General features: G+C 63.8%; 1 protein-coding gene across 2 annotated transcripts; it reads left to right on the plus strand.

Annotated features, from left to right (window-relative positions):
* The first annotated feature begins 835 nt into the window (after positions 1 to 835).
* On the plus strand, positions 836 to 6,103 carry MARVELD1 (MARVEL domain containing 1). 2 transcript variants are annotated; one of them, XM_073354633.1, is made up of 2 exons: positions 836 to 4,292; positions 5,202 to 6,103. In XM_073354633.1, exon 1 carries the CDS (start codon positions 990 to 992, stop codon positions 1,509 to 1,511), a length of 522 nt encoding a protein of 173 aa, XP_073210734.1. In that variant the 5' UTR covers positions 836 to 989; the 3' UTR covers positions 1,512 to 4,292; positions 5,202 to 6,103. The 2 variants fall into 2 exon arrangements, with proteins under 2 accessions (XP_073210734.1, XP_073210733.1); XM_073354632.1 differs by having other exon boundaries at positions 1,521 to 4,292.
* The last annotated feature ends 10,691 nt before the right edge of the window (positions 6,104 to 16,794 follow it).

Here is a 16,794-nt window from a genome sequence, read left to right on the forward strand (position 1 = left end):
CGTCTCTCACCCATAGAAATCAGTGCAATAAAAGATATGATGTCACCCACCCTGTCCCTCCCATGTCCTGAGACCCACAGGGCTGCAACACTGCTGGCCAGAGCTGGGCACGGGGGGCAGGGATTTATGCCTTTCTCGGAAGAATCAGGCTTTGGGCACTCAGAGACAAGGCACTGAACGAAGGGACCACAAGTCTGCTCTGATGCAGTGGTGGGGCTAGGGACGCCTGGCGCAGGGCTGGGGCTGAGGACACCCGACGTGATGGTGGGGCTGGGGACACCCAGTGGGGCTGGGGATGACTGGCGTTGTGACGGGGCTGGCGACGCCTGGCACAGGGGTGAGGCTAGGAATGCTTGATGGGGCCGAGGATGCCCCGCATTGCGACAGGGCTGGGGACGCCCGGTGGGGCTGGAGATGCTGAGCAGGGCTGGGGACGCCCGGCATCGTGACAGGGCTGGGGACGCCCGGTGGGGCTGGAGATGCCGAATGGGGCTGGGGACGCCCGGAGTTGTGACAGGGCTGGGGACGCCCGATGGGGCTGGGGACGCCCGGCGTCGTAACGGGGCTGGGGACGCCCGATGGGGCTGGGGACGCCCGGCTCCGTGGCCACAGCCGCCGGGGGAGACACGGGGAGCCGCTCGGCGCTCTCGCTGGAAGCGGCAGCCCCCCGGGCTCTTGCCGCCCCCAGCAGCAGCGGGTCGTGCGGGCCTGGCCTCTCCCTGCGCCCCCCGCCGAGAGCGCCCCGGGGCCCCCAGGCCGGGAGAGGCCAGGCCGGGGGCCGGCTCCGCGGCGGAGCCCGCCCCTTGCAGGGAGCCTCTGGCACGTCCCGGGCTGGGCCGAGGCGGGGCGGGGCCGGGCAGGGCGCCCGGCGCAGGCAGGACCGTTAGGCGCCAGATGTTTGGCAGCCGAGCGCAGAGGAAGTGGCTGCCGGGAGGGACGGACGGACGGACGGGCGGACGGGGAGCGGCCCGAGGCCCCAGCGCTGCGCCATGCCCCCGCCCGCGCCGCCCGCCCCGCCGCCCGCGCCGCCCGCCCGCGGGCCGCTGAGCCTGCACCGGCCCTTCCTGCGCAGCCCGCTGGCCCCGCTGCGCCTGGGGCAGCTGCTCCTGGGCGCCGCCTGCTGGGCGACGGTGGCGGCGCACAAGTACGAGGGCGCGGCGCACTTCGCGCTCTTCGCCGCCGTGCTGGCCTGGCTGCTGGCGCTGGCGCTCTCCGGCCTCAGCCTGCTGGGGCGCTGGGCGCTGGTGCCGCTGCTGGGCGCCCGCTGGCTGCTCGCCAACGCGGCGCACGACCTGGCGCTGGGCGCCGGGCTCTACGCGGCGGCCGCGGGCGTCATGGGCCACAAGGCGGCGCGTCACAGCTACTGCAGCCTGCCGGGCTACAGCCAGCCCTGCCTCTACCGCGCCTACCTGGCCGCCGCCGCCTGCGCCGCGCTGGCCGCCGCCCTGCACCTGCTCTCCGGCCTCTACTGCCTGGCGCGCCGCCGCCGGGGCCACCGCGACATCGTCTGAGCGCCCGCCGGGCCGAGCCCCTGGGCCTCCAGCAGGGGCGGGTCGCCCCCGGGACCGACCGACGGACAGAGCCTCTCAGCCCCACCAGGGACGGGTCGCCCCCGGGACAGACCGACGGACAGAGCCCCTCGGCCTCCATCGCCCCCGGGACCGACCGACGGACCGAGCCCCTGGGCCTCCACCAGGGACGGGTCGCCCCCGGGACAGACCGACGGACAGAGCCCCAGGGCCTCCATCACCCCCGGGACCGAGCAACGGACAGAGCCCCTGGGCCTCCAGCAGGGACGGGTCGCCCCCGGGACCGACCGACGGACCGAGCCCCTCGGCCTCCAGCAGCGACGGGTCGCCCCCGGGACCGAGCGACGGACAGAGCCCCTCGGCCTCCACCAGGGACCGGTCGCCCCCGGGACCGAGCGACGGACAGAGCCCCTGGGCCTCCAGCAGGGACGGGTCGCCCCCGGGACAGACCGACAGACAGAGCCCCTCGGCCTCCACCAGGGACGGATCGCCCCCGGGACAGACCGACGGGCAGAGCCCCTCGGCCTCCACCAGGGACGGATCGCCCCCGGGACAGACCGACGGGCAGAGCCCCTCGGCCTCCACCAGGGACGGATCGCCCCCGGGACAGACCGACGGGCAGAGCCCCTCGGCCTCCACCAGGGACGGATCGCCCCCGGGACAGACCGACGGGCAGAGCCCCTCGGCCTCCACCAGGGACGGATCGCCCCCGGGACAGACCGACGGGCAGAGCCCCTCGGCCTCCACCAGGGACGGATCGCCCCCGGGACAGACAGACTGACCGACCACTACCGGCCTGACGGCTCCCCTAGCCAGGCAGGGACCCGCAGCCCCCAGACACAGGGACCCCCCGCCCCAGAGGACGGACGGACACAGGCTAGTCTCAGCCAAAGAACCCCAGCCCCGATTGCCCAAAGGTGGGGGCTGCTGGCCCTCTGGCTCCCCCCTTCCGGCTCTCACAGGTGGGTGCTGGCTCTGGGTCTCCGCTCACTCGCTCTGCAGGGGGTGGCTGGGCACGGGGAGCCTGGGCTATGGGGCTGGGACAGGAGGGAGCAGGCCCCCATGGCTGTCGGGGAGGGAGGGGAGTTCAGGCACCCCAGGAGCCCCTCCTAGCATCCACTGCCCAGCCAGGATGAGCTTCCCAAGATCAGCCCCTCCGCAGGCTGGAAACGCCCAGGGAGAAGCCCTGATCTATGGGAACCGACTGCCCAGAGACCCCCCAAAGCTCCCTAGTGGGACCCCCTGCTGTGCTCTGAGACCTCCCCCCCTCCCAGGGGCTGAGCCCTCACTCTCCCCTGCCCCCACATGCAGCCCCTGCTCCTGCCCCATCCGCTCAGGGACTGAACTATGCCGCCTAGGCTGGGCGGGTGGCATGTGGCAGGAAGGGGAGTCGAGTGCCAGCCCAGAGCCACCACCCTTTCCCCGGCCACACATTCCCACAGTGTGAGGCCCCAGCAGGGCAAAGCCCTTGTTCACTGCTGCTGCTCGTGCCCAGCCCTGACTCATGGATGCGGGCGGAAGGAGCAGGGGCTGGGCCATGCAAGATGTTCCAGGCCCGGGTATGTCAGGGCAGCCTGAGAGCCCCCTTCAGCTCAGCCTCCTGCTCGGGGGTGTGTCTCTCCCTAGTGCCCTTTTCTTTGCAGAGGCCATGCACACAAACTGTGCACAGGGGTCTCCCCACCTGCCAGGGACGTGCAGCTACCTCTGGGGTGGCATGCAGCCGTTCTTTAACCCCGGTGCAGCTGGAGAGGGTGGGAAGTGAAAGACACTGTGCCCAGCTGACGTTGCAGGGTGGGACGGATTTGAAATTGGTGGAATTTAGCCCAATAAGGAAATTCAAGGGAAAGACAGGCAGGTTTCGTAACCAAGCAGAGACCCCGCTGAGAGGAGACGGCTCCACCTTCGGAAGATCCCCGCGGAGGGCCCCTCCGGCTGGGCAAGCCAGGCCTGGACTGCTTGGGGTGCAAGGGAAGTGCTGGCCGCCCTGCTCTGCGGGCTGATTCCATGGGCGGTGACTCAGGGCTGTGCCCCCGGCCCCTGGGCAGCGCAGAGGAGCCCCTGGGCAAAGGGGCAGCAAGTGCCTTAGATTTTTTACAGACTTCCACCCTGGTGCCATCGATACGGCGCTGCTCTTGCCCCTGGAGCGGGGCGGGCATGACGTGCCCTGGGCGCTGTGAGCTGGACTGGCTGCGGGAGCCCAGCGCCGCGAAGGAGGCAGAGAGCGACTCTGGAGACGCAGCAGCTGGGGGCTGTGCCTTGTTCCAGGAGCGCTGCCCCCTTCCCCCACGTCTGTACCCATCTCTCAGGCCCCTGGTTTTCCCGGGCCTGGTGACCTCGCTTGGCTGCAACCCGGTGAAGTGCCTTTCACCCCAGCGACCTCCAGAGCTCTCTGCGAAGGCAAGGGGAGCCAGAGGGTGGATCAGCCTGGCCTGTGGCCCCCCACCGAGAACTGACAGCTCGGGGAACTTGACCGGCTCCAGCACACCCTCGGAAACCCCCAGCTCTGGCTCCTCTCCTGACCCCTCCTCCAGCCACGAGGCCCCGGGGATGGACTGGCTGCAAGGGCTGGAACGGGGCTGCCAGCCAGGCCCAGAGGAAGCTACACTTTGGATGGAATTGTGCTGGGAAATTGGAGATTGCTTTGAGCCCAGCCCCAGGCCCCCTGGGAAAGGCCAGCGGCTGCAGGCTCCCCCCCCCCCCCCCCACGGCCCTGGACACCGGAGAAGCAGTGGCAGGACCCGAGGGAGGGAGTCGAGCCTGGAGGTGAGAGCTCTGTAGTTTCAGGGTCGTGGCACAGACCTGCTGGGCCTGGCGGGGGACGCTGTGGGAGAGAGCCCGAAGGCTGGAGGTCCCCAGTGCCCCCCACACCTGGGAACAGGCCTGTGCTGCCTGGGGTCTGGGCAGCATCCAGGGCAGGGCTCCCCTGCAGACTGTATCCAGGGCTCAGCTCAAACTCTCCCTGTGTGCTCTGAGCCGCAGGGTGCAGGCTGGGGTGGCCGGGGGGTGGGAAGGGGCTGCCTGCCCTGGGCTCATGGAATTACAGGGGGCTTCGATGCCCCCAGGCAGTGCACAGTCTTGTTGGCTCTGCCCCCGTTAACATGCCCGGCCCGAGGCTCTGCTTTTCCCACGGGCGAGCTGCATGGCTCTGAGACAGGGTCCTTGGGCTGCAGCGCCCTGGGTCTCCGAGTGGTGCTCCAGAGAGTCCAGATGAGTGCAGACCCCAGGGGATAGCCCCCTGCCTTGTGCACACCCTTCTCCTGTGAGTTGCATGTGTCAGCAAGGCCTTTCTGAGCTGGGCGTAGGGGTTCTGGCCAGGTGACTCTACACCTGGTTGGGGGTGAGACAACCGAGAACAATGGGCAGGATGAGGGGGCCCTTCTGATGCCTGGCTGCAGAGTTAACCCTTTGCTGCCTGTTTGGGTTTGAGGGCCATGACCCCCACCCCAGGGAGAGCCCGCAGGTAGCACAAGGAGTGCATGTGACTTCTGGCTGTCGTTCCTGGGCTCCCCACACCCCATCATTTGTCTCAGTGGCTGGAGCCACAACCTATCGGTGTCCCGACACACAGGCAGCAGGGGCAGGGGGCAGAGCTGGAGCTGGGGGGCAGAGGTTGGTGTTTGGGGCTGAGGCCAGGGCCTGGCTGCTCTGCTACTGACTCTGTTTCCCTTGCAGTTTGCTGAGGAGCCTGCCCCGTGGCTCCCGTGCGCAGGGCCTGGTGCTGAGCTCGCTGCTGGGACCTCCGGAGGCTGCTTTGGGCTGGAGGGAGCAGGCGAGGACCCCAAGAAGGACTGGGGAGCTGCAGCCTCCTCTCATGGAGAGACCAGCAGCCCCATGCTGCTCTGGGAGAGGACATGGACTGGGCAGCGTGTCCCTGCCCTGTACAGCCAGGCTGGCTCCCCGTGTGTCGTGGACGGGCCCAGGGCTGCCTGGTGCCCGCCTGCCTTGTTCTCAGGCCGTGCCATGATGCTCGTGAACAGCCAAGCCCCAGCGCACTGGAGAACTGCATGCCTCCACCAACCACTGTCTCCCTTTCCCCGGGCATGCCCTGCATGCTGCCCCCGACTCCCAGCTGTGCCCCATCCCCGCCTTGGGGAGATCCCGCCCGTCAGCACAGGGCGTGCCGTGGGCACCACTGGCCTCCCCAGGGCCTGCGGATCTTTCCCACCCTCCCTGCTGCCTGCAGCCAGACTGCTCTGCATGTGGCCGCAGGGCCTGCTCTGCACAGCTGGGGCGGGAGCTGGCCGCGCTGGGTAGCTGGAGACAGAGCCCTGTGGCAGAGCCAGCCAGGTGCCCCTGGCCGTGCTGAATGAGACCTCCAGCACCTCTAGGCTGGAAGCTGCTGCTGCGGAGGAAGCTGGGTCCCCCTCTCACCCCGATGCCCCTGCCCAGGGACGGCACTGCCTAGAAGCAGGAGGCCCGCTGGGTTGGCAGGGAGGGGCTCTGTCCCTGGCCCCTGTTCCCAGGCCCCTGCCCATGCAGCCCCCTTGCTCTGTCTGACTCGTGGGCCCAGCTGTACCCAGATCTCTGTTGTTTGCTGTGGATTCACCTTTTTAAATAAAGGGTTGCTGGTACGAGCTGGGGCTGTCTGTGTTGGGGCTTCATGTCCCGGGCCGGCCGCGGGGCAAGGGAGCGGGACTGGGACTGCAGCCCTGGGTGGGGAAGAGTCACACAGGGGGTGGCTCCAGGCAGGGGTTTCCCAGGAGCCTCAGGCTCACCACATTCCAACCCCTCATCAGAGAGGTCTCAGACCTGCTCCCCCTCCAGCCCCATAGGGACCCCTGGCCCCTCTGCTCCGCCCCGGGTCTGCACATACCCTGCCTAGCAAGGGGGTCCTGCTGACCCTGACTGCCACAGCATGGCCTGGGATTGGGGGTCTGGCCTGGAGCAGGGCTCAGACCATCGCTGGGGATCCCCAAGACCCCCAGGACCCAGCACAGCTGCTGGACTCTGATGGTGGGGCTGGGGCTAGCAAAGGGGCAGACCCCTGCAGTCTGATCTCTGATTCCTCACAGCAGAGACCAAGCTGGGACCTGCATCCCAGGGGGCTGACAGCCTCACCTCGGCTTCCCCAGCCAACCCCCACCTGCCCTTGAAGCTGCCCTGTGTCAGTGCACCAGCTGGGCTGGGGACCAGGGGCCCCTGTAGCCTGCGTTTGTTTCTTGGGGCCACAGGCTGGGCTCCCGAGAGCTGGCGTGACTTGTCAGCACAGGCCTGGCTTTAGGCACCCGCGCAGCAGATGGGCCCCGGGGCCCTGTTCCTCGCACTGGCCTGCTCGCCCCCGGCAGCAGAACACATGGGAGGCAAGGGCTCCCTGCCCCACCAGCAGGATCAGAGTGGGGGAGCAGCCGGACAACCGCCCCCCCCTCCCCGGCCCCATGTCTCTGTGTGGCTTGGGGGCCTTCTGCCCCCTTAACCCGGGCCTGCAGCTCCTTGCTCATGGGGAAGGCTGACCCAGGGGGGCAGGTGTAGAAAGCCTGCAGGACATCCTGGCAGGAGCGTGGCTGTGACGAAGTGGGACTGTTCTTAATGTTTCCTCTGAATAGTGTGGGGGTGCCTCAGTTTCCCCTATGAAGTTCTTAAGTATCTAGGGGGTGGGTGTCACGGAGTGTGGGGGAGTCCAGGCCCTGCACCCCTCTTCCTGGGATCCACTGAGACTCTCAGCCAGCCAGTAAAACAGAAGGTTTATTGGACAACAGGAACACAGTCCAAAAACAGAGCTTGTGGGTACAACCAGGACCCCTCAATCACGTCCTTCTGGGGGAGCAGGGAGCTTAGACCCCAGCCCTGGGGTTCCCTGTGTTCCTCCACCCAGCCCCAAACTGAAACTAAACCCACTCAGCAGGTTCCCTGCTGCAGCCTCCGTCCACATTCCTGGGCAGAGGTGTTACCTCCCCCTCCCCCTCCTGGCTCAGGTGACAGGCTCTCAGGTCTCCCATCCCCAGGGCACATTCCCAGGTCAACACTCCCCCCTCCCTGCTGCGTCACATCATCACATCTCTCCCCCCTTTGAGACTGAACTGAGCGGGGTCACGCTGACCAGTGACCTGGGGAAGTTCGGGGCCCCCTCTCCGGGACAGCGCATCCGCTATCAGGTTGGCACTTCCCTTCACGTGGACCACGTCCATGTCGTAATCCTGCAGGAGCAGGCTCCATCTCAGGAGTTTGGCGTTGGCTCCTTTCATCTGGTGCAGCCAGGTCAGGGGAGAGTGGTCGGTGTAGACGGTGAAGTGCCGCCCGAAGAGATAGGGTTCTAGTTTCTTGAGGGCCCACACCATGGCCAGGCACTCCTTCTCGATGGCCGCGTAGTGTTGCTCCCGGGGTAGCAACTTCTTGCTCAGGTACACGATGGGGTGTCTCTCCCCCTTTTCATCCTCCTGCATTAACACCGCCCCCAGTCCCGTGTCTGAGGCGTCGGTGAACACCACAAAGGGCTTGTCAAAGTCTGGGTTTGCCAGAACTGGGCCACTGACCAGAGCCTTCTTCAGCGCCCGGAAAGCCACCTGGCACTGTTCGGTCCCGACCACCTTGTCTGGCTTCCCCTTCTTGCATAGCTCCGTGATGGGGGTGGCGATGGTGCTAAAGTGGGGCACAAATCTTCGGTAGTATCCTGCCATCCCAATAAAGGCTTGGACCTGCTTTTTGGTGTGGGGAGCGGGCCAGTCTCTGATCACCTCCACCTTGGCTGGTTCCGGCTTTAGGCGGCCGCTCCCCACCCGATGGCCCAGGTAAGATACTTCCGCCATCCCCACCTTGCACTTCTCCGCTTTTACAGTCAGCCCAGCCCCCTGGAGTCGGTCCAGCACTTGTCTAACCTGGGACACGTGGTCCTCCCAGGTCTGGCTAAAGACACAGATGTCATCAATATACGCCACGGCAAAACTCTCCATCCCCCTCAGGAGCTGGTCCACCAGGCGCTGGAAGGTGGCCGGTGCTCCCTTGAGGCCGAAAGGCAGGGTCAGGAACTCATAGAGCCCCAGAGGGGTGATAAAGGCCGATTTCAGTCGGGCATCTGCATCCAGCGGCACTTGCCAGTAGCCCTTTGTAAGGTCCATGGTGGTGAGGTACCGAGCTCCTCCCAGCTTGTCTAGGAGCTCGTCCGGCCTGGGCATGGGGTAGGCATCAGATACAGTGATGGCATTGAGCTTCCGATAGTCCACACAGAACCGGACCGACCCGTCCTTTTTGGGGACCAGCACCACCGGCGAGGCCCAAGGGCTGGCAGATGGCTGGATCACCCCCAAAGCCAGCATGTCCCGGACCTCTCTTTCCAGGTCCTGAGCAGTTTTCCCTGTGACTCGGAAGGGGGAGCATCTTATCGGCGGGTGCGACCCTGTCTGCACCCGGTGGACAGTCAGATTAGTGCGTCCAGGCTGGTTGGAAAACAGCTGTCGGTACGGATGCAGCACCCCCCTGACCTCAGCTTGCTGGGCAGGGGTTAGCTGATCCGAGAGGGGAATTGTTTCCAGGGGGAAACCAGCTCTGGTCCCAGGGAATAGATCTACTAAAGGGTCATCTCCCTGCTCTTCCCACTGTCCACACACGGCCAACACCACATTCCCCCTGGCATAATATGGCTTCATCATATTCACATGGTACACCCGGCGGTGGTGCGCCCGGTTTGACAGCTCCACCACATAGTTTACCTCATTGAGCTGCTTGACGACCTTGAAAGGGCCCTCCCAGGCGGCCTGTAGTTTGTTCTTTCTCACAGGGATGAGAACCATCACCTGATCCCCGGTGGCGTAGGCACGGGCCCGTGCCGTGCGGTCATACCAGACCTTCTGCTTCCTCTGGGCTCTGGCCAGATTCTCCCTGGCCAGGCCCATGAGTTCAGCCAGTCTCTCTCGGAAGATCAGGACATACTCCACCACTGTCTCTCCATCGGGAGTGGCCTTCCCCTCCCATTCGTCTCTCATCAGGTCCAGGGGGCCCCTCACCCTCCTGCCATATAACAGTTCGAAAGGCGAAAATCCGGTCGACTCCTGGGGCACCTCCCTGTACGCGAACAGCAGGTGAGGTAAGTACTTGTCCCAATCCTGCGGGTGCTGGTTCATAAAGGTTTTCAGCATCATCTTTAGCGTCCCGTTAAACCTCTCCACCAGCCCGTTGGACTGGGGGTGATAAGCTGAGGCCCAGTCGTGCCGGACCCCACATTTCTCCCACAAGCACCGGAGCAGGGCCGACATGAAGTTGGAGCCTTGGTCTGTCAAGACTTCCTTGGGGAACCCCACTCGGCTGAAAATGGTCAGGAGCGCATCGGCCACGGTGTCTGCTTCAATGGAAGCTAAGGGCACTGCCTCGGGGTAGCGGGTGGCAAAATCTACCACCACCAGAATGTATTTCTTCCCCGACCGGGTCGTCTTGCTGAGAGGCCCCACGATGTCCATGGCCACCTTCTGGAAAGGCTCCTCTATGATGGGCAAAGGTCTCAAAGCTGCTTTCCCCTTGTCCCGGGCCTTCCCCAACCTCTGACAGGGGTCACAGGATCGGCAATACTGCCGGACCGTGGTAAAGACCCCGGGCCAGTAAAAGTTCTGTAGCAACCTCTGCCGGGTGCACCGGATTCCCTGGTGCCCTGCGAGGGGGATGTCATGGGCCAGGTACAGGAGCCTGCGGCGATACTTCTGGGGGACCACCAGCTGCCTCCTGATCCCACAGGACTCTACTTCCCTTGTGGGAGCCCATTCTCGGTACAGGAACCCCTTCTCCCACAGGAACCTCTCCTGGCAGCCTCTCCTCATGGTCCGTCCCACACTGAGGTCGGCCAGGTCCCTGAGCTTCCGCAAGGAGGGATCTTTCCTCAACTCGGCCTGGAACTCAGCGGCTGGGGAAGGGATGGGGCCCGGTTCCCTCTCGCTGGCCAGGTCCGAGGCCTCCGCCTCTCTGAGCCGTGCCCCTCGGCCCTCCCTCCCCACCAGGGTAGGGTCCTGCGCCTCCGGTGTGATACCCTCCCCGAGGTCAGGGAGCAGTGTCCCTCGCCGGCTCTGGCTACGCGTCACAACCAGGGCGGCCTGGGGCTTGCTTGGCCAGTCCTCTAGGTCTCCCCCCATCAAAACTTCAGTGGGCAAATGGTGGTGTACCCCCACATCCTTGGGGCCCTCCTTGGCCCCCCATTTCAGGTGTACCCTTGCCACGGGCACCTTAAATGGGGTCCCGCCCACCCCTGTCAGGGTCAGATAGGTGTTGGGCACCACCCGATCTGGGGCCACCACCTCGGGCCGGGCCAGCGTCACCTCCGCGCCCGTATCCCAGTATCCATTGACCTTCCTCCCATCCACCTCCAGGGGAACAAGGCACTCTCTCCGGAGGGACAGCCCCGCGCCCACCCTGTAAACTGAGCACCCTGAGTCCAGAGCCTCCAGCCCTCTGGTGGAGCTGGCCTGGGGTACTCTTCCCTCCGGGGCAGGTGGTAAACTGGTAGGCCCCCTTTCCTGGGTCATCTGCCCCTCGTCCAGCTGGGTCCCTACCCAGTTAACCCTGGGTAGGTTGGGTCTGCTCAGTTTGTCCCTGAGCCCGGGGCACTGGGACCGTACGTGGCCTCTCTGGCCACAGTGATAGCAGCTCAGGTCACGTTGGTCCCCTCGAGCGGGTCGGAGGGGCCCGACGCCAGGCGTTCCCCGTGGGAAGGGGTTCTCCCTATTTCCCCGCTGGGAGGCCCCCTGGTGACTCTCTGCATCGGGGGGGGCCTGTTCTTTTGGGACTCCTCCCGGCTACCCGCTGACCGACTGTTCACAAACTCGTTGGCCAGCTGCCCTGCGTGCTGGGGGTTCTCGAGCTTTTTGTCCACCAGCCACAGCCTCAGGTCGGACGGGCACTGTTCATACAGTTGCTCCAGTACGATTAGGTCCAGCAGGTCCTCTTTAGCTCGGGCCCCAGCTGTCCACTTGCGGGCATATCCCTGCATCCGGTTGGCCAGTTGTAGGTAGGTGACCTCAGGCGTTTTACGCTGACTCCGGAACCTTCTCCGGTACATCTCGGGGGTCAGCCCAAACTCATGGAGCAGGGCCTGTTTGAACAGTCCATAGTCCCCTGCCTCCGGCCCTGTCATCCGGCTGTACACCTCCACGGCTTTGGGGTCTAGTAAGGGGGTGAGAAACTGGAGCCTGTCTGCAGGGTCAACCTTGTGCAACTCGCAGGCATTCTCAAAGGCCGTCAGGAAGCTATCTATGTCCTCCCCCTCCTTCCGCTGGGCCAGGAAGCACTTATCAAAGTTCCTTGCCGTCCTGGGTCCCCCCGCACTCACCGCAGCCGCAGCCGGGGCCCCACTGCTCCTCAGCCTGGCCAGCTCCAGTTCATGCTGCCTTTGTTTCTCCTTCTCCTGACGCTCATGTTGACGTTGTTTCTCCTTCTCCTCCTGCTCATGTTGACGTTGTTTTTCATGATCCTCCAGCTCCCTCATTTTCATCTCCCTCTCCCATTCCAGCCGCCTCCGCTCCAGGGATGGGGAGCTCCGCCGGGAGGATCCCCTGCTGGGTGCCGGGGTCAGGGTGCCCTCGGTATTCGCCGGGCTTCCCCCAACCCCTCCCCCGGACATAGGTAGGAAGGGTCTCGGGATGTCCTCAGCAGCAGTCTGACCCCTCCCAGCCCGGTCAGGCCCCAGGGCCCACGCTGCGTCTGCCGGGCGGCTTCCCTCAGGGACAGGGATCTGGTCATCCAAGCGATCCCTCTCCTCCAGCTGGGCAATCAGCTGTTCCTTGGTGGACCTCCCGATGTGCAGCCCCCTCTGCCTGCACAGCTCCACCAGGTCGCTCTTCAGGCGTTTAGCGTACATCTCCCTGCTGGCCACTCGCAGGCCTGGGCAGCTTCCCACGGTTTCCAGGAAAAGCCCCTCGTGTGCCAGTCCTTCTCGAGGTCACCACCTCTTTGCCAGGGTCGAGCTGCAGATTCCTCCGCCCCTGGGACCGCTCGCTGCAATCCCCCGGGGGACCCTGTTACTGCAAAAGTCTTTCTCTCTGGTCACACATTCCCAGGGGTTTACCGCCCCCCGAAACCGTCTCTCTCTGAATCTTCAGCACGCCTGGTCCCCGTCAATTCCCCTTCGTTTTACTGCTCCCCAGTCACTTACTGCAGGAAGCGCCGTTCACGGGGTGCAGTAGATCCCACCGCTGCCACCAGTTGTCACGGAGTGTGGGGGAGTCCAGGCCCTGCACCCCTCTTCCTGGGATCCACTGAGACTCTCAGCCAGCCAGTAAAACAGAAGGTTTATTGGACAACAGGAACACAGTCCAAAAACAGAGCTTGTGGGTACAACCAGGACCCCTCAATCACGTCCTTCTGGGGGAGCAGGGAGCTTAGACCCCAGCCCTGGGGTTCCCTGTGTTCCTCCACCCAGCCCCAAACTGAAACTAAACTCACCCAGCAGGTTCCCTGCTGCAGCCTCCGTCCACATTCCTGGGCAGAGGTGTTACCTCCCCCTCCCCCTCCTGGCTCAGGTGACAGGTTCTCAGGTCTCCCATCCCCAGGGCACATTCCCAGGTCAACCCTCCCCCCTCCCTGCTGAGTCACATCGTCACAGTGGGGTAAGGTTTCAGAGGAACAGCCGTGTTAGTCTGTATTCGCAAAAAGAAAAGGAGTACTTGTGGCACCTTAGAGACTAACCAATTTATTTGAGCATGAGCTTTCGTGAGCTACAGCTCACTTCATCAGATGTTTACCGTGGAAACTGCAGCAGACTTTATATACACACAGAAATCATGAAACAATACCTCCTCCCACCCCACTGTCCTAGAGGGCAGGTGTGTGTAGGGGTCTGGACACAGACAATGGCCGACACCCTGTTTCCTGGCCACTGATGGCCTGGGCCCTTCCCCCCTGCAAGGTGAGAGCTAAAGGGTTGGAGACCAAAGGAATCAGGTGAACTCCTGGCCCAGGAAAGGGACAAAGCCCAGAGGAGGAGGGGCTGGAGGGATTTTCAGTTTGGGGCTGGCTGGAGAATGGAGTGAAGGGCAGACGGGGTTGTCTGGCTCCCTGCCCCCCAGCATGGACCCAGCTGAGGGGTCCTGTTCTCTGCACCTACAAGCTCTGTGTTAGACCATGTTCCTGTCGTCTAATAAACCTCTGTTTTACTGGCTGGCTGAGAGTCCCGTCTGACTGCGAAGTTGGGGGGCAGGACCCCCTGGCCCTCCCCGGCCCCCGCCTGGGTGGACTCGCTGTGGGAAGTGCACGGAGGGGCAGAGGATGCTGAATGCTCCGAGGTCAGACCCAGGATGAATCCTGACACATCCGATGAAGTGAGCTGTAGCTCACAAAAGCTCATGCTCAAATAAATGGGTTAGTCTCTAAGGTGCCACAAGTCCTCCTTTTCTTTTTGCGAATACAGACTAACACGGCTGCTACTCTGAGACTCAGGAAGGTGGAAGCTGTGTGAGCTGTGTGTCCTGCAGACAGGCTGCTCACAGGAAGGCGACTGCCCCAGAGTCCTGCCTGGCTTCATGGGGAGCCGTTCCAGAGCATCGCCCGGGGACTCCGTGACAGTGGCGGAGTTGCGGCGTTACCGAGGGCTCCCGGGCCAGCGGCATGGCTGCAGCAATGCCAAAGGCAGGCCAAGCCCTGGCCAGGCCCCGTTCCCAGCCCCGCATGCCAGGACAGCCCATCTCTCCCAGTCCCAGCAGCGCCCTGAGCATCTCCAGGGCTTTCCCCACGGCCCGACTCAGCCCAGCAGCCCTGCTGTCTGCATGGGGCCCCAGCTGCAGGGATGGTTCCCGCCTGGGGCTGGCCAGGCTGCTGGGGCCCCAGCAGGGAGGGGGAGGGGAAAGGGGGCTGAGCACGCCCCTCTGATGTTTTCTCTGCCAGGCAGTGAGAACAAGGCTGCAGTGAGGCAGCCGGGGCAGGAGGGAGCCAAGTGGCCGCATTCCACAGGCCCAGCACTTCCTGCCCTGGCGGCTGCTGAATGGGCTCTCTGTGTGCCGGGGGCGGTGGGGCAGGGGGCAGGTGCAAGCTGCTGGGAGCTTGGGCACACGCTTGTGCTCCAGGAGGGGCGGGCAGGGCTGGGGGAGGGAGCCAGGCACGAGGGGGTGTGACGAGGCGGGACTGTTCTTATTGTTTCCTCTGAATAGTGTGGGGGTGCCTCAGTTTCCCCTAGACAGTTCTTAAGTCTCTAGGGGGTGGGATAAGGGTGTATGATCACTGCAGAGCTCTAGAGGGCAGGTGTGTGCAGGGGTCTGGACACAGAGAATGGCCGACACCCTGTTTCCTGGCCACTCATGGCCTGGGCCCTTCCCCCCTGCAAGGTGAGAGCTAAAGGGTAGGAGAACAAAGGAATCAGGTGACCTCCTGGCCCAGGAAAGGGACAAAGCCCAGAGGAGGTGGGGCTGGAGAGAGTTTCAGTTTGGGGCAGGCTGGGGACAAGGAGTTAAGTGCAGATGTGGTTGTCTGGCTCACTGGCCCCCAAAATGGACCGGGCTGAGGGGTCCTGTTCTCTGCACCTGCAAGCTCTGTGTCAGACCATGTTTGTGTCCTCTAATAAACCTCTGTTTTTCTGGCTGGCTGAGAGTCACGTCTGACTGCAGAGTTGGGGGGCAGGACCCTCTGGCTTCCCCAAGACCCTGCCTGAGTGGACTGGCTGTGGGAAGTGCACGGAGGGGCAGAGGATGCTGAATACTCCAAGGTCAGACCCAGGACAGGGGAAGCTGTGTCAGCTGTGTGTCCTGAAGACAGTCTGCTCGCAGAAAGGCAACTGCCCCAGAGTCCTGACTGGCTTCATGGGGAGCCGTTCCAGAGCATCGCCCAGGGACTCCGTGACAACTGGTGGCAGCGGTGGGATGTACTGCACCACGCGGGTGGCGCTTCCTGCAGTGAGTGATGGGGGAGCAGTAAAACGAAGGAGGATTGATGAGGACCAGGCCTGCTGAAGGCTCAGAGATGAGCGGTTTCAGGGGGTGGTTAACCCCTGGGAGTGTGTGACCAGCGAGGACTGTGCAGTAACAGGGTCCCCTTGGGGATTGCAGCGAGCAGTCCAAGGGGCGGAGGAATCTGCTGCTCGACCCTGGCAAAGAGGTGGTGACCTTGAGAAGGGCTGGCACACTAGGGGTTCTCCCTGGAAACCGTGGGGAGGTGAGATCACACAGGCCTGTGCATCCAAAACAACTTGGGAAGAGTGGAGTGATGGCCTGTGTCATGGAGTCCCCGGGCGATGCTCTGGAACTGCTCCCTACGAAGCCAGGCAGGACTCTGGGGAAGTCTCCTTTCTGTGAGCAGCCTGTCTGCAGGACACACAGCTCACCCAGCTTCCACCTTCCTGGGTTTGACCTCGGAGCATTCAGCATCCTCTGCCCCTCCGTGTGCTTCCCACAGCGAGTCCGCCCAGGCAGGGTCCTGGGGAAGCCAGAGGGTCCTACCCCCCAACTTCGCAGTCAGACGTGACTCTCAGCCAGCCAGTAAAACAGAAGGTTTATTAGACAACAGGGACATGATCTAACACAGAGCTTGCAGGTGCAGAGAACAGGACCCCTCAGCTGGGTCCATGCTGGGGGTCCGTGAGCCAGACAACCAAGTCTGCCCTTCACTCCATGTCCCAGCCAGCCCCAAACTGAAACTCCCTCCAGCCCCTCCTCCTCTGGGCTTTGTCCCTTTCCTGGGCCAGGAGGTCACCTGATTCCTTTGTTCTCCAACCCTTCAGCTCTCACCTTGGGGGGGGGGGGAGGGCCCAGGCCATCAGTGGCCAGGAAACAGGGTGTCGGCCATTGTCTGTGTCCAGACCCCTGCCCACACCTGCCCTCTAGGGCTCTGCAATGATCATACACCCTTATCCCACCCCCTAGATACTTAGGAACTGCATAGGAGAAACTGAGGCACCCCCACACGATTCAGAGGAAACATTAAGAACAGTCCTGCTTCGTCACAGCCTGTCATCGTCTCCCTCAGAAGGACATTGTAACCCTGTGCAGGAAGAGAGGGTTGAGCATTGGAAAGTTCACCAAAGCAGAGTTAATCGTGCAGCTGGAGGAGGATGACCACTCTAAGGAACAGATTCCTGACCCCAGTGGGGCTATAGCAGGATCTGGGAGCAGCTGGAGTGGGAGCCAGGCATCCCCAAGACTCCTGTCCCCGACCAGACGGGGGTCTTCACGATTGAGTTCCCCATCGGGGGATCGGAGATGGACGGGATTGGAGCTGAGTCCGAGAGAGCAAAAAAACTGTGAGAGACAGCGAGAGCCTGAGAAAGAGCTGCAGAAGCAGCAGCAGCATGAACTGGCGGTGGGGGAGCGGAGAGGCCTAGGGAGAGACTGTGAAGGGGAAGCTGAGGAGGGTTGGCCTGTGCTGCCAA

The sequence above is a fragment of the Lepidochelys kempii genome, chromosome 7, assembly GCF_965140265.1.
Source record: "Lepidochelys kempii isolate rLepKem1 chromosome 7, rLepKem1.hap2, whole genome shotgun sequence".
Lineage (NCBI taxonomy): Eukaryota > Metazoa > Chordata > Testudines > Cheloniidae > Lepidochelys > Lepidochelys kempii.